Source organism: Coenobita brevimanus, chromosome 17 (genome assembly GCF_032717465.1).
Source record: "Coenobita brevimanus isolate Jiangsu-jjx chromosome 17, ASM3271746v2, whole genome shotgun sequence".
NCBI classification, from domain to species: Eukaryota; Metazoa; Arthropoda; class Malacostraca; order Decapoda; family Coenobitidae; genus Coenobita; species Coenobita brevimanus.
Genome location: NC_136970.1, coordinates 12,262,580 through 12,289,394, shown reverse-complemented (window position 1 = coordinate 12,289,394; position 26,815 = coordinate 12,262,580). Strand labels below are relative to the sequence as shown.

At 42.3% G+C, this 26,815-nt stretch overlaps 1 protein-coding gene across 1 annotated transcript in view; it reads right to left on the bottom strand.

The window, feature by feature from the left end:
- Nucleotides 1-25,864, bottom strand: part of LOC145391205 (lachesin-like) — an 88,545-nt gene extending 62,681 nt beyond the window's left edge. Inside the window, exon 1 of the mRNA XM_080265881.1 lies at nucleotides 25,771-25,864. Within this exon, the coding sequence (XP_080122007.1) occupies nucleotides 25,771-25,864 (94 nt within the window). The remainder of the gene's footprint in view (nucleotides 1-25,770) is intronic.
- Nucleotides 25,865-26,815: the final 951 nt, after the last annotated feature.

Sequence of the window (26,815 nt, the reverse complement as noted above, 5' to 3'; positions counted from 1 at the left end):
TTTTTGCTGTTGTTTTTACTGTTGTTTTTGGTGCTGTTGTTGTTGGTACCTCCGTCAACGTAGTTGGAGGCGGTTATGTATTCACATATGTTTGTCTGTCTGTTGTCCAGACGATATTTCCAAACGTTCTCAGTGAATTTCAATGAAATTTGGTGGAAGAGTGGGCCACGGGACAAGAAAGAATTGATTAAATTTGGGGGCGGATCCTGATCCGGATCCGGACCCTATGCATAATATCTCCAAAAGTTCTCAATGAATTTCAATAAAACTTTGTGGAAGAGTGGGGCATGGGTCAAGGAAAAATTGATTAAGTTTTGGGACTGATCCCAATCCTATGTATTCCATACAATATCTCCAATGATCCGGATCCGGATCCTTTTTAATGGCAATGACATTGGCTGAGGTATGCGCCCTCTGAGTGCTTTCTGTTTGTTGTTGCTGTTGTTGTTGTTGCGGCACCAGGCTCATTTGAGCGTGAACCCAGTAGACTGCAGGCTGAGTAACCCTTTTCCTGCAATCCATTGTCCTTTCGGGGGATAGGGATGGAGGTGAGGAACGTTTGTATAACCTGGCAGTGAAGCCGCTCGGTTATTGCGATGCCAGCACGTGAAGTACCCCTCCAACACCGTTATAGTGTTGGGGTTTCAAACAGCCTCCAATAACCCCTTACATGGACCATTTCTGACTTGTAATCTTGCTGCCGCCAGACGACTTTATGCCGCTTTGGGTAGATCTTTTGTAGGTAGGCTAGTTCTGCCTTGTGCTGCACAAGGCAGATGCTGGAGGGGCGGCCTTCACGTGGTGGCGCCGGTAGGACTGGCCGGCTCCACTGCTCGGGTACACATACTTCCTCAGTTCTCTACCCGAATGGAGGATGGTGGACTGCAGGAGACGAGCAACTTCAGCCTGCAGTCCACAGGGTTCATGTCCAGATGAGACGAAGGTTGCAACTACTTGGAAACGACCATTATATATCCTGTACTCTACAAACAATGGGTTTTTATTGGCACAGATTCAGTCTCAGATATCCTCAATACATTGCTTTTATATTGCTGCCGACACACGATTTTTTCAGCTCAGGAGAGACGCGGACCTGGGAGAGTTAAAGGCCATATGAGAGAGAGAGAGAGAGAGAGAGAGAGAGTCCTTGATATGGGATGTGGTAAGTGGAAGTAGATGTTGGCAGGCCACGTTTTTGGTAAAGCAGATAACATATGGACGACCAGGGTAACTTAAGTGGCAATCTGGAAATTGAATGAGAGGAAGAGGCAGATAGAGAACGAACTGGGGAGATGAAATAAGCGTTTTCACTGGAGTTGTATAGAACAGGAAGTCACATCCTGAATGAAGGAAGTTTTCTATAGAATATTTTAGGGTGCTGCTGCTGCTGCTGCTGCTGGTGATGGTGGTGGTGGAGGTGGTGATGGTGGTGGTGGTGGTTTGTGAATAAGTTGTAATTGCATCAGTTGTAGAGTGATAAGAGTAGTGATGTTAAGAATATTAATAATGATAATAGTAGTTGTGGCAGTGTTAGTTTTAATATGACTTTTTTATACAATAGGCTAGAGGTACCGTTAATAGTAATAGTTGTAGCAGGTGCAGGATAATTTATAAATGCTGCCGATATAAGATGTTGTTCTCAGTTTGTTTGTCTGACGCTTGGGCCACTCCCACGACTGGATTACTGTGTCTTGGTGGGAATTAATCTCACTGGTCACTGCAAATCGAATCCCCAATCTACATACATCCAGCCAGTAACTGAGCTGAAAAGGGTTGGGGACCTTTTTGAAATTTGAGTAAACCAAATGTAGTACGATAATTGGGTTTCGTGGTGATACTAGCTCCTGCCAAAGATTTATTATGAAATAGCGAGCGATGTTTACCTGTACTCTCAGTTGAAGTCTGAAAATGAGCGGGCCGGCCCGACCCTACCGTCACGCTAAACAGAAGCTAATAACTTTACTCCTATGTGAAGTAGAGTTGAAATTCTTCCTGTATGTGATATATTCATTCAATAAATTTTGTTATCAACTAAAAACTCATCCATGAAGGTGTAGGAACCCCTTGGAATCTCGAGTTTTTCAAGGGAGTGTTCGGCTGTAATCGGTGACCGCCTCAGTTACGAAATCAATTTAAAAACGATTTTCCGTTGTAACAGTTTGTTTTTTTGCATCAGCTCTAGCAATTAATTATCAAAGATTCCGCCTATAATTTTATATTAACGTTTCTGCTGTTTCGATGGTTTTATCTCCAAGGGAAAACATCCCATTTCTGGATTTAATCATCCCATCAATATCTAAGTCTATCATTTCAGTTTCGTCGACAGCAGGTTGGCAACGGAGATTGGAGAATTTAGCATTGCGCATGTGATGAATGCTACAGCGCCTGTCTTTACACCAGCACTGGCATACCGCTGGAACCTATGTTGCTCAGACAAAACCTGAAAACTTCGGTTTTCTTCGTTTCATAATATATGCTCCACAATACTCAGTGAGCGATTGTAAGTTAAATCAGTAGCCAAAATCATCCAGGGAGAAATCATCCAGGGGAAACGCCCTGTTTCTTACTTGCGTCCTCTGATTGCGAGTCGACAGCTTGCCTTAGTTCGCTGAAATTACTTGGTCATTGCGAATGTTCTGCGTGGTTTGTACGATGTGATGCTTCTATTATGCGGGAGCAAAACTGAAAATAACACGTGTGAGTTTCTTTCGCAGTAAGTAAGTTTGAATATTCAAACCTCATCGATGTTACTATGGAAACGACATAACCAAAGTTCTTGACTCGAATTCGAGAAATAACATATTTGACACTCCAGTCTCCGTTATTCCTGCAGCGAGTGACATTGTTTATTGAGTCAGCTTTTATATTGCGATTTACGTGCATTTCACCATTGTTGCTGTTCATCTTATAGTGTTCGGCCACCATCATGAAGAAATAATATATCAGAGGGAAATTGTGATGACACGGCGCTCGCTCACTCGTCACGCGCTAAGCACACTTCACTGATATTACTCTAATATCTTAATAAAATGCAAAACTTATGAGAGTAATTAGAAACAGAAAAAAGAAACCGAAAATAAGCACTTTTCATATCTACACCATTGTAAAATCTTTCAAAATATTCACAAACAACACAAACCAACGTGGTGATAGGCCCCACCAGAGAGAGAGAGAGAAAAAAAAAAAAGCTTCAGAATTACTCCAACGCATAAAGAAGGGGGAGGCGGTAGAATAATAGTTAAGCCTTAATGCAGGGTGTAATAAAGACCAATTTGGGGAAATCCCGGTACATCGTTGTGGGGTATTGTGTTGGTTATGCCACTCCTGTGGCAAAGAATAACTAGTTGGAGAGAGAGAGAGAGAGAGAGAGAGAATGACGGTACGAAACAATATACTTAGCAACAGTACCTAGAAAAGCACACACACACACACACACACACACACACATACACAGTACGGCACCCCCAATAATACGGAATGAAACAATCCCTTCTCTTTTTTCATTTTAATTCGTCCAAAGCGCTGATGGTTCCCAGATTACCAATTATACTGTTCAAATAGAGCGTCACACTTTATGCCTTTTTCGAAAATCCCAGGACGCGGTGTGATATCCATATGCAGCGGCCGAAAAATGTATATCGAAAAATGGGCTGAATTAAAGGCCATGTGTATGTGAACTGCGTTTCGGAGAATTGTATTGCTGGTGGTGAGAATATGGATGATGATGATGATGATGATGATGATGATGATGATTTGTATTGCTGTTAGTAGGAACTGGGTTAGGATGGGTGTGATGATGATGGTGATGATGATGATGAGTATTTTTGCAGCCTTTTAAAATCACTACCATAATCAGCTTAGTAATTCCTAGTATTATTCAAGAACAGGAAGCAAAGAAAATTACAAAATTCCCAACTGCCGGGAGAAGGAAGCATGCTTTCACAGAGTCATTATTCAAGAATGATGATTGTTTTAAAAGGCTGCAAGAATAAGCTTATTATCATAATCATCATCATCATAGCACTCATTCGATGGGCATAGGAGTTATCTTTTAAATCCATCAGAATAACGTTCTCAATGACACAGATGCAGTGGGTTAACAGGAGTGGGCGGGATGGACTGGGATATTTTAGGCCGCAGGGGTGTCAAACATGCAGCTCTTGAGCCGCATGCGGCCCTAAACCCTCGTACATGCGGTCTGCGGTCCACTTGCAGCTCCAGTCATACTTTGAGCACCCAAGTCACTGGTTCTCATACTCGGAGCCATGGCACCCAAGGGGGCCACGGCAGGATTTTAGGAGGGCCACGGGGGGCTAATGTAGGTAGTAAATCACAGTGTGTCTGTGAAATCCCACTTAGAGTCCTCGTGCCATTTTCCACAACATATTTATGTGAACCTAGTTTCTCTAGTCCTCTACACACAAAAAGTAAAACCCGAAACCGGTTGGATGTGGACCCAGATATGAGATGTGCTTTATCCCTCGAATCAGTCGACTGACTGAGAGCAAACATTGTCATCCATCCCACTGATAAGTAACGAAATATGCATTCTGACTGACAGTTGTAAGCAATAAAATAAATGAAGAGCACCAAAACAAATTTTTTTTCCATCATTTTTTGTGAGGTGCTTCAGAGAAACCTGAAAGGGGGCCACGAGTATGCTAAGATCCCAACAAGTGAAGAATGGAGTTAAAAAGTTTGAGAAACACTGACCTAAGTAGTGAAAGCATCGCTCAGCTGAATAAAATAGGCTCCTATTTCCTAAAGCATAATACTCAGTGCAGTAACACCAGTGAAAGTTCGGTACAACGAGCTGTTTTTAATGGTTCAGTGGAGTTGTATACGTGCCATTGTACTAGTTGTAGACGGGCGGACACTATTGGCGTACAGGAATTAGACGTCAAAACCCTGACATGGCAGGCACCTAGCTTAGCCAGCCATTCCAGTAACTGTCCTGTTTTGTCGCTCGAGGCAGTTGGAACGTTGCTATTTCCATAACAGCAGTGGAGAGTGTTATTACTTATGAGCCTATAATCATGTTACCAAAGAAGAAAACAGTTAAAGAAGAGCATCGGTTGGTGCTCATATATATATATATATATATATATATATATATATATATATATATATATATATATATATACATCCCATTGGATCCCAGAGTTGATGGGCGAGGCATTGTACTGGGGGGTACTAAGCGTACCTCCCTCCTATCGGCTCATAGTCGCGAAGCTCATAGGTCCCCTACCCGGAGTTTCCCTACTTTGTAAGCTTTGAAAACTCCCAGTTCTGTCCAATACTGGGCTCCAATGGGATATATATATATATATATATATATATATATATATATATATATATATATATATATATATATATATATATATATATATATATATATAAAGTTAAGAGTAGGTAAGAGATGGGTGAAAGCTGGGAGGGTTAGGTGTGGCAGGGAGGTTTTGAAATTGAGGGAGTTGGATAAAAGAGAGAAAATGATAGAGTATCAGGAGAAATTGAAAGATGAGTGGAACGCAGTGAAAGATCAGGAAAATGGCAGTGTGGAGGAGGAATGGCAGTTGTTTAAGAGTGCAGTGGAGGGGCATGGAGAAGAGGTGTGTGGTGTGAGACGTGTGGGTGGTGGTGTATGAAAAGGAAGTGAATGGTGGTGCGAGGAAGTAAGAATGGCTGTGGCTGAGAAGAGACGTGCATATGAAGTGTGGCTGCAGAGGAGAGATGAGGTGTCATATGAAAGGTATAAGGAAAAGAGGAATAGGGCGAGAAGGGCTGTACGTGATGCTAAAGTGGCAGCAGATGAGAGGTGGGGTAGGCGGCTGACTGAGAATTTTCAAAAGAATAAGAAAATGTTCTGGAAGGAGGTTAAAACGGTGAGAAAGGGAGAGTCTGGGAAGGAAGAGCGAGTAAAAGCAGAGGATGGAATGATGTTAATTGTGATGGATGCAGTAAGGAAGAGTATTTTGAAAGATTGTTAAATGTAGAGGAGGAAAGGGTGGCTGAGATTGTGGCGGATGGAAGGGTGAAATGAATAAATGTGTTGGGAGAGTTAAATGATTCTTTGATCACGAAGGAGGAAGTGGAGAAGGCAGTAAAGGAGATGAAAACAGGGAAAGCTGCAGGTATGGATGGGTCTGCTGTGGAATGCCTGAAGGGTGGTGGAGTGACTATTGTTGACTGGTCAGTAAGATTGTTGAATGTGTGCTTTGTGAAAGGTATGGTGCTAATTGATTGGGCAAGTGCTTGTGTGGTCCCGTTGTATAAAGGGAAGGGTGATAAGTATGAATGTACTAGCTTTAGGGGTATAAGTCTGTTGAGTGTTGTAGGTAAGGTGTATGGTAGAGTGTTAATTATGAGACTTAGAAAGGGTACAGAGGGAGTGATTGGTGATGAGCAGTGTGGCTTTACGAGAGGCAGGAGATGAGTGGATCAGGTGTTCGCTGTGAGACAAGTATGTGAAAAGTATTTAGCGAAAGGAAAGGATGTGTTTGGGCGTTCATGGATTTAAAGAAAGCGTATGATAGTATTGATAGGGAGGCTTTGTGAACTGTTTTAAGATCGTATGGACCTGATGGTAGGTTACTAAAAGGGGTGAAAAGTTTTTATGTAAATAGTAGGGTGTGTGAAAGAGTGGGGAATGCTGTGAGTGACTGGTTTCCCGTGAGAGTGGGGCTGCGACAGGGATGTGTGATATCGCCTTGGTTGTTTAATATTTATATGGATGGTGTTGTAAGGGAGGTGAATGCAAGAGTTTTAGGTGGAGGTCTGAGTCTGGTGAATGTTGATGGTGGAGAGTGGAATCTGAAGCAGCTCCTGTTTCCAGATGATACTGCACTGGTGGCTGATTCAAATGAGACATTGAGACAGTTGGTAGTGGAGTTTGGAATGGTGTGTGAAAGGAGGAAATTAAAAGTAAATGAGAATAAGAGTAAAGTGATGAAGTGTACGAGGTTGGTAGATTGTAGGGGGATGAATAGAGTTTTGAATGGTGAGTTGTTTGAAGAGATAGAGTGTTTTAAATATTTAGGGTCACATATTGCTGTGGATGGAAGAATTGATGCAGAAGTGAAGTTTAGAATGAATGAAGTAGGTAAGGTGCTGGGAGGAATGAAAAAAGTGTTTAGATGCCGTTCGCTTAGAATGGATGTAAAGAGAAGGCTGTATGAGGGTGTTGTGGTACCGACTGCGTTATATGGGGCTGAAACAAGGAATATGGGCGTAGCAGAGAGGAAAAGTTTGAATGTAATGGAGATGAGGTGTCTGAGGAGTATGTGTGGAGTGACGCGTATGGACCGAGTGCGAAATGATGAAGTGTGAGGGAGAACTGGAGTTGTTCAGGAGATGGCTGGTAGAGTTGAGCAGAGGGTGTTGCGATGGTTTGGGGATATGGAAAGAATGGATAATGAGCTATTGGTGAAAAAGAAAACTAGATCTGATGTGAGAGGTGTAAGGCTGAGAGGGAGACCAAGAATAGGATGGATGGACAGTGTGAAGAGAGTGCTGGATGCGAAAGGGATGTCTGTTGAGCAAGGAAGAGTGGCTGTGCGTGACAGAAATAAATGGAGAGAAATTGTGAATGAATAAATGATGACGCAGCCCTGAGGGGATATTCTCCCGCATTTGGTATGATCAGCTAATCAGGTCAGGTGTGAGTAAGGGGATGGGTCTATTATGATGTGGCAGGGGTAAACCAGCTCTGCTGTCGGGTCCTGCTGCGGATGTCATTCATTGCACTGCGCAGTTGACCCTTGTGCGGTGTGGTGCGGTGAGGCTCTGTCCCTTCTCCCCTTTGGGGCTAAGATGCGAATGAATGTGTTTGAATGGATGAGTTAATGGGGAGTGTGTCGTCCTGTCTCGGCTACCTCCCTTTCCTTAGGGGAAGCAGCCTAGGTATATATATATATATATATATATATATATATATATATATATATATATATATATATATATATTTTGTTGATTTATAATCAATTGGTATCTGTTGCCAAAGAATCTAACATTCGACGGCATTATGAAACAAACAAACCATCGAAGTTTTATAAATACAGTGGAAAGTTATGTGAAGACAAAGTGAAGGAGTTGCAGCAGTCATTGAAAATGCAGCAGTCAGTATTTATGGGTGTTCATCAAGTAAGTGATGCTGTAGATAAAGCAGGCTAAAGGACTGCCCATGAAATAGCGGTGTCATCGAAGCCATTTTCTGAAGGGAACTTTTTAATGAAATATATGTTGATGGTTTCAGAAGATATTTGCCCGGAAAAACGTCAAGCATTTGCAAACACAAGCCCCTTTAGAAATACAGTTGCAGAAAGAATGAATGAATTATCAGAGATTATTAACAGTCAACTCAAAGACAAAGGTAAGTCCTTTACTGCATTTTCAGTTGAAAGTGATGAAAGTACCGATCAAGTAATTGTAGCTCAATTTGCAGTTTTTATTCGTGGTGTGGATGAAAATGTGCATGTAACAGAAGAATTTGTAGAGCTGGCGCCAGTGAAAGGAACAACAATAGATGATGACATTTTCAAGAGTTTGTTAGGTGCACAGGATAAATAGGTGCTGACTGGGCACAAACTGTGAGTCTGGCTACAGACGAAGCACTGCAAATGATGGGTAGAAAAACTGTTGTTGCAACAAAATTAAACGAAACTAACTGTTATCCCGAACCATCAAATTTGTATTGTGCATGCTTTGTACATAGAAAAGTGTTGTGCAGTAAAACAGTAAAGATGGATAATGTCATGGATGTCGTTATAAGGAGCGAACTTCATACGAAGAAGTCTGAACCACAGAAAGTTTAACTGCTTTTTGTAGGAAAATGAGAGCACACCCGGACTACCATATCACACTGATGTTCGCTGGTTAAGTCAGGGAGTCGCACTGAAGCAATTTTATGGAATGCAGATGTTTATTGAACTGAAGGGAAGGACATGCATGAACTGAAAGATAATGAACGTGTTTAAGAGCTGGCTTTCATGTGGATATTACAGTACACTTAAATGACCTAAATACAAAGATGCAAGGATGCAGTAAATCAGTGACAGAGTTTACCACTGCACCTGTGCCTTTGAGACGAAACTTCAGCTTTTTGTAAGGCATCTAACAGAGGTTAATCTTTCACAATTCCGACCTTGAAGTCCCTGCAAAACACACTCAAGTTTCATGCCGATATCAGCACAGAAAATTACTCCAACAAGATTTCCAAGTTAATGAATGAGTTCAAGGGAAGATCTGCTGACATTGAAAACCTTATAAAGGACTTTCTCATTTTTCGGGACCCATTCTCTGTTGGTAGAAATGAGGTACCAGAACACTTTAGCTAGAATTAATTTCGCTCCAGTGTGATTCTGTGTTGAGAAACAAGTTTTCGTGTGTTGGTGTGGGCACATTTTATCATTACATTTGGCCTCAGAGATTATGTCAATGTTCGGAAGTACATATTCCTGTGAACAACTCTTTTCTGTGATGAATTTGAACAAGTTTCGGCTTCGGTCTCAACTTACTGATGCACATCCCAGTTTAATACTGAAGAGCTATAGCACAGTCGTTAGTGCCAATTGCTATAGCTCAGTCGTTAGTGCCAATTGCTATAGCTCGGTCGTTAGTGCCAATTGCTGTAGCTCAGTCGTTGGTGCCAATTGCTGTAGCTCAGTTGTTAGTGCCAATTGCTATAGCTCGGTCGTTAGTGCCAATTGCTATAGCTCAGTCGTTAGTGCCAATTGCTATAGCTCAGTCGTTAGTGCCAATTGCTATAGCTCAGTCGTTAGTGCCAATTGCTATAGCTCAGTTGTTAGTGCCAATTGCTGTAGCTCAGTCGTTGGTGCCAATTGCTGCAGCTCAGTCGTTAGTGCCAATTGCTACAGCTCAGTCGTTGGTGCCAATTGCTGTAGCTCAGTCGTTAGTGCCAATTGCCATAGCTCAGTCGTTAGTGCTAAACTTTGATCCACTCGTCCATAGGAAGAAGTGCCAAGTATCAGGGTGCAGCAGTAGCAGGCAGTACGACTGATCAAAGTACAATACACAACGCGCCAGAGTTGACTAAATCCATGCTTCTGATTTTTATACGACGTATCTAAGAGATGATCATGAAGTGTTCATTATGTTTCTTGGTTCGTATACTGTGTACTCATAGATCTGGTCCGCCGTAGCAAGTGCGTTTGACACCCTGGGTTAGGGTATTTTGGAAGATGCTGGTATAGGCTACCCTGTGAAGATGGGTGACTTGGGAAGACTGCTATAAGTGCAAGTATAAGGTGGGAGACGAAAAAATACGTTGGGTACATGAGATTAGGGAATGATTGTGATGAGTGGGGATGGTGGTGGATATGGTAAGTAGGGGTAATGCATCAAGTGTTGGTGGGATGGTATAGGTGTGGCGATGTGTTATTTCAAAACTCACTCCAGAACAATAACATCAGTAGCAGCAATAAATCAGAGCAACGAAACGAAGTAACAACAGCAACAACAACAATACCATATTAAATACAGCAACAACAGTAATAACAATAATGACAAAAAAATGATGATAATGATAATAACAATTATAATGTAAACATACTCGTATGACTTTCACACATAACATATTATTAAACAAACAGTAAAAAGCATCACAGCACTCAAGACGTCAAAATCCTTATTGTTGACCGTAATGACATGCTACTTCCATCATTACGAGCTTAATTGTGCCGCTAATTACCCAATGTTAATGTTCAATTCAATGAGTACAATAATGGCCTTGCGGATTGAATATTTTTTTTTTTTTTTTTGAGAATGAGAATCTATATCTATATCTATATCTATATCTATCTATCTATCTATCTATCTATCTATCTATTGTTACATAGCCTATGATTTCATCATCCTTTGTGTAATTTTAACGCACAGTATGCTGCATGTTTGATCACGAGCGTGTTCTGCCTCAGTCCCCCCCTTCTACCGTTATAGTAGAGTAAGTCGTTCTCTCTGTTGTCCAGAGCGGGATTGTTAACTCTATGTCCCCATGGCTTCATTTGCGCGTCCTTATTGCAAGTTGTATCAAGCTCTCCTGGCTCCTATATAATGAGCTCAGTCTCTGCATCATTGCCACTTAGATCTGCTCCTCATTTTGTTCACATCTCTGTCCTCCCCTGTACAGATATTATTATTGTGAGTGCTCAAGAAGTCTCCAACCATCTAGCAGCTGTGTGTAATTTGAGTATAACTGTTGTTGCATTTTTTCTTGTACTGTATAGCATAAGTTTAATTTGTAGGCTTAGTGAAGTTTGTAATTTATGTAGGGTTCTTTGTCAATCATTTTTGATAATAGTTTTTGTTTGTTGAATATTTGCCTCACATAGTGAGGACACGGGCAAACAAAGAGCCCGTCACAGAAAGCGAAAACAAGCTCTCAAAAGAGAGCAAAGCAGTGACGGCTACATGTCGAAGCAGCAAGGCAGGACAGGATCAGGCGTGGCTCAGCAGTTAGGAGAGCAGTCTGGTGGCGATGTAATTGATGAGAGCGGCGCGTGGTGGATCGATCTCGATGCCCTCACGGATGACGGCTTCCTCAGATGGAGAGAGGGAGTTGGAGATGTATGCCTCACGGATCTTCTGATACAGTCTCTGATATACGAGAGGTAGGGTATCAGATTCGTTGATCGGATCCGTGAGGCACTCAAGTAGCTCTTCTAAGTCCGCATCCGTGCGAGCATCGAGATCACGAGTCTCTGAGAGTGGTGGAAGGAGGGCCTCGATCCGGCGAGCAACGGTGGTGGGGTCGCTCTTGATCTTTCCCCCTTTCTTCTTTTGCTTTTTCTTCTTCTCCTTAGGTGGAGGGGGAGAAGAAGAGAGAGCGATGGCGGCAGGCGGTGGTGAAGGAAGAGGCTCCTCCACTTCGTCAGGAGCAGATGGAGAGGGCAAGGAGGAGGGTTCCACGACGTCCAGATGGTCTGAAGGGACGGGGGACGAAACACGCTCCTCCTCAGCTCCTGACGAAGGGAGGTGGACCTCCACCACAGTCTCCCCATGCTCGCAATCCATGGCCTGTAACGGTTCCGGGTCGGTGATCGAAGGGTCCGAGGTGGTGGCGCCAGTCGTCCGGTTGAGAGGGGCAGACAGATGCAGCCGTTTCCGCGGTGTCGGGCGAGGTGGTGGTGGCTGCTGTCGCCGGGCCTGACGCTCCTGACGAGGGGGGAGACGAGTATCGCGGGTGAAGCTTCGGGGAATAGCAAGGCGTGGAAGGCCGTTCTCCTCAAAGATCTGAGGAAGGAGAACAGCCAGAACCGCCTTGCTACCCCCACTGAACGCCTCAGCCGTCGCGATACACATCGCAACAAGTGTGTTTGTGTTGCTAGCACTTCCAAGGCCCTTTGGCCGGCGTCTCTGGGCAGGGTGACGCCGCCGTGCATGGGCAGAGCCCTGCACAGCAACACCACTCGGCCCAGTGACGTCCTTAGCCTCAGGACCCTTGGAAGCCTGGACAACACAAAACTCCACCGTCTCTCCCTCGGCAAGTGAGCGCTGGAAATGCCGTGGATTTGGTGCAACGATCCCAGATGCGTGCACGAAAACATCAGCGCCAGTGTCCCGGCGTTTGATGAAACCGTAGCACGATCTCACGTTGAACCAATTCACGGTTCCCTGGATGGTGGTGGCTCCTGACGGCACAGAACTAGTGGTTGGTGCCCCCCTCAACGGGTCGCAGGCACGAGCAGGGGCGCTGGAACACTCGGGCATAATGGCGACTGGCCAGGCCAAGCTATGCGAGAGGAGGGGTGATAATAGTTTGTATCTGTAATAATTTATCTGGCATTCACTGAGTATTATCTGGTATCTCATTTTATCAGGGCTGACTTAGATAAATTTACTCTTGCTAATTTCGTGTTAATAGAGGCTATTGCAGTTAACCATATATTTAACCTGTTTTTGCCATTACATTATCCTTATGAGTCCTGAATGTTTTATTGTTAGTTTGAGCATTAAACTTTAACTTGTAATTTTACCTAACTCTTTTGTTTTGAACCTGGAACTTTACGGGACAGTAGTGACTCTTCGTATTCTCACTTAAAGTGTACATTATCTTTCTCTGTTCCGTAACATAAATTTGGCGACCTCATATCAGGATATTCAGGATATTATCATAAGGATATTGTTTGATATTTTGTGACTGTGATATATTCATGATGGCTACTATTTCTACACTTGATGAAGCCAAAGATTTTTTGTCAAATGTGCAAACAGTGTGTGATATAGAAAACAGAACAAAGAATGAACTTAAGCTTGTTGCTCAACAATTGAGAATTGTTGTTCGCTCTCATCATTCTAAAGATCAAATTGTTGGCATGATTAATAAAAGCTTGTTTAATGTAACTCCTCCAAATGAGCAAACGCAGATTGAATTAGCTAAGTTACAGCTAGCTCTGCAGGAGGCTCGTGCTAAAGAAGCTGAATTTCAGGCAAATGCTAAGCAGGCTGAGTCTCAGGCTAAGGAGGCGGAATCTCAGGCTCGGATTCAGGAGGCACAGATACAGGCACAAGTTGAACTTGCTAGGATTCAGGCAGACCATGAGTATCGCATGAAACAAGGTGGAACTGGATCATCTTGCTCTGATGATTTTGATGTGGCTAAAAATGTTAAACTTGTCCCTCCTTTTAATGAATCTGATTTAACAAAGTATTTTCAGTTGTTTGAGAGGGTAGCTACAGGTTTTAATTGGCCTAAGGAGTATTGGCCAGTACTCCTTCAAACTGTTCTCACCGGTAAAGCTCAAGTAACTTATGCATCTTTGCCTCAGGATCAATCTGATAATTATGATGTAGTTAAGAGCTTGATTCTTAAGGCCTATGAGCTTGTTCCTGAAGCCTATAGAGTAAAATTTAGGACAACTTACAAGCAAGATAAGCAATCCCATGTTGAGTATGCAAAAATCAAAGAAGATCTGTTAGAGCAGTGGTTAAATTCTAAGAATGTGGATTCTGATTTTGGTAAATTTAAGCAGATGATTTTGCTGGAGGATTTCAAAAGGTGTATTAGTAAAGATGTAAGCCTATATCTTGATGAGAAAAGGATAGATAATTTATCTGATGCTGCAGTTTTAGCTGATGAGTATGTTCTCACTCACAAGAGATATTCTAAAGAAAAAGGGAAAGCTGAGAGTAAGTACGTTGCCTCTACTCAGAGTACAGGTAAAAGGAAAGAGAATAAGGATGATGTTTCTCAGGAAGTAAATACCAGCTTCACCTCTAGATTTCAGAAAAGTAAATGTACTTATTGTAGTAAGCTTGGTCATACTACGGAGAGATGTTTCAGGAGACAGCGTGATGTGAACAAAAAGGAGTCTTTAAATATTCAGTCAATTGGTCTAGTGTCCACTCTTGAGAGTTCCCAGAATTCTTTAACTGAGTTAACTGAACCTGCTTTGAGGGGTAACTTAAATTCTCATGATGGAGCTCCTCTTTTGAGCAGTAACGTGGGTGACACTCTCAAGAGTTCATGTGCTAATTTCCTGTCTGATGGTTTTGTCAGTCCTCTGGACAGTAATGACAGGAAATCAGTTCAAATATATCGTGATACAGGTGCTTGCCAATCCCTTATGCTGACCAGTGTTCTAGGCTCTAATGTTAATTCCTCTGATGAAACTGTAATCTTACAAGGTGTAGGGAATAATTACTTCTCTGTTCCTCTGTGCAGAGTGAATTTAGAGTCTGGTTTTGTTAATGGTTCTGTTATGGTTGGGTTGGTTGAGACACTCCCAATGTCAGGTGTAACTTTCTTACTTGGAAATGATATTGGTGGAAGTCAAGTGTGTCCAGCTCCTCAGTTGTCTAGTGAGCCAGTGGCTGCGTCCCAGGATTGTGATGTCCCTGATGTGTTCCCTGCATGTGCTGTCACTAGGGCTAAGTCTAAAGTTACTGGTGATTTAGAGGATAATGATGATGATGATGTTATCCTAGCTGACACTTTTCTTGCTAATTTGGACCACTCACCAGATGAGGCAGTACCCCGTAGTGTTGATAATTTGTCTCGTCAAGAGTTGGTTGAGTTGCAGGTTGCTGACCCTGAGTTGAAAGGTCTAGCTAACTCTGCTTACAGTGAAGAAGAGTCAGCCGGTGCTTCTACTTGTTATTATGTAAAGTCAGGAGTACTTATGAGGAAGTGGAGACCCCCAACAGCATCAGCCGACTGTGAATGGGAGGTTGTACATCAAGTTGTCATCCCTTGTGTTTGTAGGCAGGATATCATTCGAGTGGCTCATGATTCCAGTTTGGCAGGACACCTTGGAGTGAGGAAGACTGTGGCACGCATTTTGAAACACTTCTACTGGCCAGGTATCTTCAGGGATGTTTCCTGGTATTGTAAGTCTTGTCACACCTGTCAAGTTGTGGGGAAGTGTAATCAGGCCGAAAAGGTTGCACCTCTAGTTCCCATTCCTCCTTTTGAGGCGCCTTTCACCCGTGTGTTGGTGGATATTGTGGGCCCTCTTCCTAAGACTTCTTCAGGATTTTCTTATGTGTTGACCATGATTGACATGGCTACTCGTTATCCTGAAGCCATTCCACTTAGAAACATCTCAGCAAAGAACGTGGTTAAGGAAATGCTGGGGTTCTTCACAAAGTTTGGTCTGCCTAAGGAGGTACAGTCAGACCGGGGAAGTAATTTCATGTCAAACGTTTTCAAGCAGTCTCTGAAAGAGTTGGGCATCACCCAGATCACGTCTTCAGCTTACCATCCCCAGACCCAAGGAGCGTTGGAGAGATATCATCAAACACTCAAATCGATGCTCAAGAAATACTGTTTGGAACATCAGAAAGACTGGGATAAAGGTCTTCCATTCGTTGTGTTTGCTGCAAGAGAATCTCCAAATGAATCACTGGGCTTCTCACCTTTTGAACTACTGTTTGGCCATGAAGTAAGAGGACCCCTTAAGTTACTCAAGGAATGCTGGCTGTCGGAGGAAGATGACGTCAACCTGCTGGAGTATGTGATGAAGTTCAAAGAACGGCTGTCCACTGCTTTACAGCTGGCGAGAGAGAATTTAGGAGCTGCTCAGGAGAAGATGAAGACTTGGTATGACAAGAAGTCCAGGTTACGCCACTTTCAGCCAGGAGATCAGGTTTTGATTCTGCTACCAGTTCATGGGCAACCTCTTCAAGCCAAGTTTAGTGGCCCTTATTTCGTGGAGAAGAAACTCAGTGATGTCAACTATGTCATCGCCACACCAGATCGTAGAAAGAGCAAGCAACTATGTCACATCAACATGCTAAAGTTATATCACAGGCGGGACGAAAATAATCCAGTCTGCACTGTAGCTGTTCCACCCGAGTCTGCAAGTGAAGTTCTCCCATGCAGTATGAGCCTGAGTGATAGTTTGGGGAAGAATCCTGATATCATGAATGATCTCCAGACTAAGCTTTCTCATCTACCTCCCAAGGAAAGGCAGGAGTTTTCGGCATTACTGCAGGAGTACCCGCAAGTGTTCCGTGCCACTCCAGGAAGAACCACTGTGTTGATGCATGATGTCGATGTTGGAGACGCAAAGCCAATCAAATTGCCTCCTTACCGTGTGAACCCAGTGAAAGTTCCTCTCATCCAGAAGGAGCTTGGCTACCTGTTGGACCACAAGATGATTGAGCCCTGTCAGAGCAAGTGGAGTTCTCCTGTCACTCTGGTCCCTAAGCCAGGTGGGTCACAGAGGCTTTGCATCGACTACAGACGTGTTAATCAGATAACTAAAACAGACACTTACCCTCTCCCTCGTGTGGAAGATTGCATAGACAAGATCGGAAAGGCTAGGTACATAAGTAAGTTTGATTTGTTAAAGGGATACTGGCAAGTACCTATGACTGAACGTGCTAGGGAGATCTCATGTTTTGTAACACTAGGAAAGGCTTTTTGCATGTTCTGTAATGCCGTATGGTATGAAGAATGCACCAGCCACATTTCAGAAGCTCATGAATGTTGTAACAGAGGGTTTGGCAGGGTGTGTTGTTTATATTGATGATGTATTAATCTTCAGTGACAACTGGAAAGATCACCTATGCCATGTCAGTAAATTTCTTGACCGTTTAGTTCATGCTAATCTTGTAGCTAATTTATCAAAGTGTGAGTTTGGTCAAGCTAAAGTTCAGTACCTTGGGTATGTAATTGGTGATGGACATGTTGCACCACCAGGAGCTAAGGTTCAGGTTATAAGTGATCTTCCCAGACCTAAAAGTAGGAAAGAGCTACAAAGATTTTTGGGAATGGTAGGTTATTACAGGAGATTTGTTCTTAACTTTTCTATTCTTGTATCACCACTTACAGACCTACTGAAAAAGGGAGTTAAATTTGTCTGGACCGATAACTGTGAATCCTCTTTCAACAAACTTAAAGCTATTCTATTAAGTCAGCCAGTGCTCGCTACTCCAAATTTTGCTAAGCCTTTTAAGATGGCTGTTGATGCAAGTGATACAGGAGCTGGGGCTGTTTTGCTGCAAGAGGATGATCAGGGTATTGAACATCCTGTATCTTATTACAGTAAGAAGTTCACTCCACCTCAAAAGAACTACTCCACTATTGAGAAAGAGCTTTTGGCCTTAATTTTGGGTTTACAGCAGTTTTCATTTTATTTGTGTTCTGGTTTTGACCCCATAGTCATTTATACCGATCACAACCCACTGAAATTCCTTAGTAAGTTTAAAGATAAAAATCAGAGATTGACAAGATGGAGTCTACTTCTTCAGGAGTATTCATTAGACATACAACATGTCAAGGGGAAAGAAAATGTTATTGCAGATTGCTTATCTAGACTTTAGACAGATTGTTTTAGAGTAATAAATTTCCTTTGTAAATTTCTTTTTCTTTGTGGGGAGGTGTTACATAGCCTATGATTTCATCATCCTTTGTGTAATTTTAACGCACAGTATGCTGCATGTTTGATCACGAGCGTGTTCTGCCTCAGTCCCCCCCTTCTACCGTTATAGTAGAGTAAGTCGTTCTCTCTGTTGTCCAGAGCGGGATTGTCAACTCTATGTCCCCATGGCTTCATTTGCGCGTCCTTATTGCAAGTTGTATCAAGCTCTCCTGGCTCCTATATAATGAGCTCAGTCTCTGCATCATTGCCACTTAGATCTGCTCCTCATTTTGTTCACATCTCTGTCCTCCCCTGTTCAGATATTATTATTGTGAGTGCTCAAGAAGTCTCCAACCATCTAGCAGCTGTGTGTAATTTGAGTATAACTGTTGTTGCATTTTTTCTTGTACTGTATAGCATAAGTTTAATTTGTAGGCTTAGTGAAGTTTGTAATTTATGTAGGGTTCTTTGTCAATCATTTTTGATAATAGTTTGTATCTGTAATAATTTATCTGGCATTCACTGAGTATTATCTGGTATCTCATTTTATCAGGGCTGACTTAGATAAATTTACTCTTGCTAATTTCGTGTTAATAGAGGCTATTGCAGTTAACCATATATTTAACCTGTTTTTGCCATTACATTATCCTTATGAGTCCTGAATGTTTTGTTGTTAGTTTGAGCATTAAACTTTAACTTGTAATTTTACCTAACTCTTTTGTTTTGAACCTGGAACTTTACGGGACAGTAGTGACTCTTCGTATTCTCACTTAAAGTGTACATTATCTTTCTCTGTTCCGTAACACTATCTATATATCTATCTATCTATATCTATCTATCTATCTATATCTATCTATCTATCTATCTATCTATATATATATCTATATATATATATATATATGAAGCCTCTGCAGTACAGTGGTAGAGTGTGCTTTTTCGTACACAGGTGAACCAGGGTTCGCTCCCCGCCAGGGTAATAAACTCTGGGAGTGTGCCCCTGGACACGTACTTCTTTGGAGGACATAGGGGCGCTGTGGTTGAACCAGTGTCGCATACTATAAAATATGCTTGCACCCAGTCGGCTTGCGCGCCCGATTACACTTGGTTCACAGACTACACATCCAAAGCCATTCCAACAGTGCAATTACACTTACAAGCACTTCTGTCCCTACATACAATCTCTACAAGACAGCCTAAGCCACTTGGTAGAGATACATTGGCTGTATCGTCCCGACTTCGGCCGGGATAGGCCGGTCCTGTAGTGGATACTCAAACGGCTGATGATGATGATTTATTTATTTATATATATATATATATATATATATATATATATATATATATATATATATATATATATACAGAGAGAGAGAGAGAGAGAGATTTAAATACAATAATGGAATAAAACACTCCACCCCTCAATTCCAAGAACGTGAAAATAGCGAACAAAAGGATATTAGGCAGCTGGATCCAAGAATAAGTCGCTGAGGAAGAGGTGTTAGGGAGCTTCCTCAACCGATGAACCGATGAGAAAACCAGCCTAGATGTTGTCAACCCTGGGCCATATTTTCTTAGGTTAAGAAAGCTCCCTAACACCTTTTCCTAAGCGATTTATTTTGCTTGTCGCATGCTACTGTCTTATTCTTAGACATCCTTCTAACTTCGCCATACTCTGCATAAATAATGTACAAAATAAATCGCTAAGGATAAAGTGCTAGGGATCCTCCGAAAGAGTTATCCCAGGAGATTAATAAAATCGTCGAAAGGTAAAGTGAATTAGGCTTCTACACACACACACACACACACACACACACACACACACACACACACACACACACACACATGATTAATAAAATCGTCGAAAGGTAAAGTGAATTAGGCTTCTCCACACACACACACACACACACACACACACACACACACACACACACAGCAGGTCATGCACTGTCAACAGTAGGTCATGCATTGGTAAAGTCATGCAGTTAGAACAATAGAACGGCACCGATTAAAAAACAGACGCCATTGTAGGTCATGTACAGGTGTATATCATGCAGTTACAACAAAGATAAACCAGGTAAGCTCTAACAAACAGGTTAAAAAAAAAGCTCTAATAATGTGCCATGCATATACGTAAATATCAAAGGAAAACATCTACGTCATGCAGTGTGTGCTGTAACAAGAGAATGATTAATAACACATCAGGCATCGGTAACTAAAATATAACTCTGCATGTGGAAAGTGTACCTGGACATCATGCACTTAATGATTCAGATGCTTATATATTGCCCGACGCTGCATCGTGTGAGGAGTGACCTCAAGAAAATGACATTCGTGATGAAGAAAAATAATAATAATAAAAATAACAACGATATTAGTGATGATAACGGTGATGATGATGGTGACTATGATGGTGATAATGAAAAACAGATTGATAGATAGGTGTAGATAGATTGCAGTAGTACTTGTAGTAGTAGTAGTTGCAGTAGTGGTAGTAATAGTAGTAGTAGTAGTACTAGCAATAGTAGTTGTACTAGCAGTCACAGTAGTTGTAGTAGTAGTAGTAGTAATAATAGTAAGAACATCACTAATAATAATAATAATAATAATAATAATAATACCCATACCAGGAGTAGACTGTAGCACTAGTCGAGCAGGGCAGTACTCCCGAGGTGGATGGAAAGCTGATGACAGGGAGTGCTGAAGCTCCCGTTTCATCAGCCCTCAGGACTAGATCGTGACTATCCCCCTTTGCTGAACTTTTTCAGTGCCTCAGTTACACAGAGAGTAGGCCAGCATGCTCTCCAGGACAAATTTCTTTAACTATCTACACCAAACTACATGCACAGTACACACTACACTTCCTATTCAAAATTTTAAAAAAATGGCGTCTCTTCACCAAGCCTAGGAGTCCCCAGGGGGGGGGGGGAACATAAATGCCCCCACCATCCGCCCCTCTCCCGGTGACGACTCGAGGTGCTTGGAACCACTGTCTGACTCTCTTCTTCTTCATTTCTGCAACATTCGCTGCCTTTCCTCTAACTTTCGCTCTGTTGAGCACCACCTCTCATCCTCTAAACCTCACCTTCTTTTTCTAACGGAGACTCAGCTGTCTGAGGCAATTGACAGCAAACCCTTTTCTGTATCCTCCTACTTTCTCTATAGTCATTTCAAAGCCAAACGTGGCTGTTGTGTATATATACGCAACAACTTATCTTGCTCTCGTGTTCCTGAACTCTATTCTTCTGAATTCTCCACACTCTGGCTTCGGCTTTCCTGTCATTCTCTGACTAAATATATCTGTGCTGTTTACTTATCCCCTAATTCTACTGACTATCAAAAATTATTCGACTATCTTACTCCTACGATGGAACACATTCTATCCATTTCTCCTTTCTCTGAAATCTCCATTTTTGGAGATTTCAATGTTCACCACCACCTTTGGCTCTCCTCTCCTTTCACGGATCCACCTGGTGAACAAGCCTACATCTTTTCTATCCTTAATGACCTAGAGCATCTTGTACAGCACCCTACCCGTATCCCTGACCGCCTTGGAGAGAGCTCCAACATACTTGACCTCTTCCTCACAACTAATCCTTCTGCCTACTCTGTTAATCTTTTCTCTCTGTTGGGCTCCTCCGATCACAACCTTATTACCTTAACCTGTCCTATCGCTCCAGTACGGCCTGCGGACCCTCCAGGGAAACGTCGTCTGTGGCATTTTGGAGCCGCGGACTGGGAGGCCCTCAGGCAGTACTTCTTTGATTTTCCCTGGAATGATTATTGCTTACATGGCTGGGAGCCATCTGAGTGTGCCATGCGCATTACGGAGGTTATTCTCTCAGGCATGGAAGCATACATTCCTTTCTCATATCCTTTGACTAACGCAAGAAAGCCTTGGTTTAAGCACGCTTGTTCTAATGCTGTCCGCAACAAGGAGAAGGCCTACAAAAGGTACCGGAGCCAACCCACCCCTGAATCACATCATCTTTACGTTTCTGCCTGGAATCGTGCTAAGTCTGTTCTTCGCTATACTAAAAATAATTTCATCCATACTAAATGCTCTCAACTCTCCAACTCGAATTCTTCCCGCTCCTTCTGGCACCTTGCCAAAAATCTTTCTAATAACTTTACCTCATCATCCTTCCCTCCTCTTTTCTACTCTGATGGTTCTGTACCTATTTCTTCTACTGATAAAGCAGGTCTCTTTGCACAGACTTTCTCCTCCAATTCCACCTTAGACGATTCCGGTGCTGTTCCTCCATCACTTCCCCCCTCTGGCTTCCTCATGGCTGACATTAAAATTTCTTCAGTTGATGTATTTTCTGCCATCACTGGCCTCAGTACTAACAAGGCATATGGGCCTGATGGGGTCCCTCCTGTTGTCCTCAAGAACTGTGCTTCTGTGCTTACACCCTGCCTAGGCAAACTCTTTCGCCTTTGTCTGTCAACTTGTACCTTTCCTTCTTGCTGGAAGTTTGCTCTCATTCAGCCAGTCCCAAAGAAGGGTGACCACTCCCAACCCTCCAACTATCATCCAATTGCTTTAACGTCCTGTTTTTCAAAAGTTTTTGAGTCAATTCTCAATAGAAAAATTTTAAAGCATCTTTCCTATCACAACCTTCTTTCCGATCGTCAGTATGGGTTCCGTCAGGGACGCTCCACTGGCGATCTTCTCACCTAACTTTCAGACTCCTGGTCATCCTCCTTTCGGGACTTTGGCGAAAGCTTTGCCATTGCACTCGACATCTCAAAGGCTTTCGATCGAGTCTGGCATAAATCTTTAACTTCCAAACTGCCCTCCTATGGTTTCTATCCTTGTATCTGTGCCTTCATCGCTAGCTTCCTTTCTGGTCGTTCTATAGCCGCTGTTTTAGACGGCCCTCGTTCTTCTCCTAGATCCATCAACAGTGGTGTTCCTCAGGGCTCTGTCCTATCACCAACTCTCTTCCTTTTATTCATCAATGATCTTCTAAGCTGTACATCTAACCCTATCCACTCATGCGCTGATGACTCCACCCTTCACCTTTCCATTCGGTTCCCGCAACGCCCATCTCAACAGTTACTTCAGCAAACAAGGGATGAGGCTATGGCACACCTAATGTCTGATTTGACTCGTACCTCTGACTGGGGTAAAAATAATATGGTTGTTTTTAATGCATCTAAGACTCAGTTCTTACACCTATCAACCCGACAAAATCTTCCACAGGTATACCCATTGATGTTTAATAATATTTAGCTTAATCCTGCATCATCCTTGAACATGCTTGGGGTTTCATTTACTCGGGACTTATCTTGGAAAGATCATATTACATCTCTTGTAAAATCTGCTTCCAAGAGATTGGGTGTGCTAAGCCGACTTCGCTCTTTCTTTACCCCTGCACAATTGTTGACTCTATACAGGGGTTTTATCCGCCCCTGTGTGGAGTACAACTCTCATGTGTGGGGAGGCTCCCGACATACAGTTCTTCTCAATAGGGTGGAGTCAAAGGCTTTTCGTCTCATTAACTCTCCTCCTCTTACTGACTCCCTTCAACCTCTGTCTCTTCGCCGCACTGTTGCATCTTTATCTCTTTTCTATCGCTACTTTAATGGTCACTGCTCCTCTAAACTGTCTGCTTGCATTCCTCCACCTCTACGACGGGCGCGTAGCACCCGTCTGGCAGCAAACTCTCATCCCTTTTCTGTCCAGCTCTCTAATGCAAGAGTTAACCGTTACTCCCAGTCTTTCATTTATGCAACAGGTCAGCTCTGTAACTGTCTCCCTCTGTCTGTATTTCCTGCTGCCTATGATCTCCAGTCTTTCAAACGCAGTGTGTCTAGGCATCTCAAAATGATCGGATCTTGAATGTGGCTCTCTATTGTATTTTGTTTTTCTCTTGGAGGGAACTGCTACTGCGGGCTCATGGCCTTTGGTTCCTTCTTCCTCGCATAAAAAAAAAAAAATAATAATAATTACTGTATAGCCCAGACACTAGTAACGAAAACAGAAGTAAGACAGCTCAGGCAGGGGAAGAGTAGGGTAAACTTTAGAAATATATATGGTATATCTAAAAATAATACTCTGGGTCTGGCTGGCGAAATAACATTAGAAAACTAGAGTAAATCATCTCGCCTACTGTCAGCGTTAGAGAGAGAGAGAGAAAGAGAGAGAGATAAGCTGTGTGTGTGTGTGTGTGTGTGTGTGTGTGTGTGTGTGTGTGTCATAGTAAGTAGACCCATACATGCAAACATACTTCTTCATTATATATATAAATACTAAGCTTTTACTCATTGAACAAAATCGTTTTCTGTTTTGCTCCTTTTGCTCTGACTTAGTCTAATATTGCCATCTCTCCATAATGCTAGTCACGAGGAAGAGCTATGGAAAGAATGCAGAGCCGTTGCGTTGTCGTGATCTCTCATTGATCTTCATAAAAAAAATAAATAAAAAGATACCCATCTGGGCCAAGTTAAAGTAAAAGTACTATTGTGTGAATAGGATAACTACATACGTCTGTAGTTGGTATTGGTTCAGTGTCAGGTTAACATAAATCTTTAAAGAAATTAAAACTCTCTCTCTCTCTCTCTCTCTCTCTCTCTCTCTCTCTCTCTCTCTCAGCATAATCCTTAAAGAATTACTTTTGATATATTATTAAACATTCCTCAGCGAATCTTCTCCACGAAATCCTGAATTTCAATAGGTCATCAGTCTTTCGGAAAATAATAATATACTTTCGTCTTTGACTAGTTACATTTCCCTCTTATTTTCTCGCTTAACCCATTGTGTTGGAGGGTAAATACGGGAGATTACAGAAGAATCAGGAGTTAACCGGCTGGCAACGAAAATTGATCTGGAGAAAATCCACCTGAAAATCCGCGACAATGTTCCAGTAGAGAGAATAACATGATGACCTCTGATTAGGTGTGGGGTGGGGGGAGGTTGGGGGAGGGAGGGAGGGAGGGAAAGGTTGAGAAAGGGAGGGGAAGGGAGGAAGAAGAGAGAGGGAAGAGTGGTAGACTGATAGGGGAGGAGGAGTAGGTCGGGAGGAAAAATAATTGAAGTGTGTGACTGTGTGTGTGTGTGAGAGAGAGAGAGAGAGAGAGAGAGAGAGAGACTTTAAACTTGAAATTAGCTTGGAAATTGAATGAAAACAGACCAAGAGGAAAGCCTGAAGAATTGAGCCAGGAGAAACAGACAGACGGACAGATAGATAGATAGATAGATAGACAGATTGACAGATAAGGCAGACAACGGAAAAACAGATTGGCAGACAGGAGATAGACACAGACAGACTCTGACAGGTAGAAAGATGGAGGCAGATATATAAACGAAGCTAAACAGGCAGAGATAAATTACAGATAAACACAGCTAATCAGATATACAGACCAATAGAAAGATAAAGAGATTGATAGAGAAGGAGACAAACAGATAGATATAAGACAGATATACAGACGGGCAAAGACAGACAGACAGTGACAGAATGAAGATGAGGTTTATAAATGTCAGGAGGCACAGAGCTGTTCTTAACTCTGGGAAGGTCAAATGTTTGCTATAGGTGAATTAAAAGGCTTGGCGGCACCAGGAATAAAACACTGAATTTCGTCGTTTGCTAAAGCTGGATGGATTCCTATGACTAGTAGGAATAAAAGAAAAAATTGTCGTTCTTTACCATGGCCGGATTAGTCAGGTTGGGTTTAGATCCCATGTGTCAGATGAAGTATTGGGGAGGTAACACTCTCTCTCTCTCTCTCTCTCTCTCTCTCTCTCTCATTAACCATGTACCTCCCCAGAGACACGAACTTCATCCAGTTTATCGAGAATTTAGTATACATAATAAATAGGTAAATGAATTGGAAAACTAATAAAAAAAAATAATAATGTAAAATAAAAGCGCGATAAATCATGGTTTCTAGAGTGTTCTGCATACTCAGGCATGGGGGCAATGTACATGAAAATAGTCGTCATCATCACCATCATAGTCATCATCGTCGTTGTCATCGTCGTCTTCAGTATCATGGTCGTCATCGTCATTATTGTCGCCATCATCACTCCTAGTCTTCCTCATGCTCCCTGTCCTCCTTCTCATCATCATCATCATCATCATTTCCTCTTCCTCCTCCTCGTTCTGCGATGTTGAAATAAACCCATAAACCTTTCAATTAAAAATTTACTATATAAATCAGTACACGCCTTTATGGGGAGTGGTGAGTGAACATGTGGAGCTGACAAGTAATTTGGGTATTATTCAATATTCCCGTGCTATTCAGCCTTGACGGACATTAAAACACGGCGTTGACGGTGTGTCTGCACACCATAGCATGTATTAGTGCCCTGCCAGTTCAGAGAGAGAGAGAGAGAGAGAGAGAGAGAGAGAGAGTTATAGCATTTAAATGCGTTGCTTTCATCCTAGCCATTACAACACCTCAACACTCCCATGCAATGACCTCACTACAGACACCCCCTCTTGATTCGTACGTGGCCAGCATAAGAAAGTTAATTCCAACTAACATTCTCCCATCGAGGAAAAGGTCTGGTCCTGCAGTGCCCTCTATGGCTATGCGAATAGATAATGATACCTGTGGAGCTGGTTAATGTTTTTGAGCTTTTAGTAACTGTAGTAATTGTTAAAACAGACGATTGAAATGATTAATAATGAAATACAGGTGAACTCATCCACACTGTTCCTATCATCAGACATTTTTAGTCAGTTTAGAAGAGACTCTGAACTAGGAGAGTTAACTATGTATTTCATGAACTTCTACGCTGAATAAAACCCTTTAGTAACTGTACAAGAAATGAAAAAGTCCTCAGGCTGAAAGTATGAAAATTGTGTAACTCAAAATAAAACCTGAGAATTTTTACTGGTTGTGTGAGAAACATTCTACTCGGAGTAAAAAAAGCAAAGTGAACAAAAAAAATCTTCTGTTTACGAAACAGACTGTGTAAAACGCATTTTCCTGGTTGCATTTTCAAAACAGGCAAAAGGGCAAAAGTCAAAAGTAAAAAGAAATAGCCG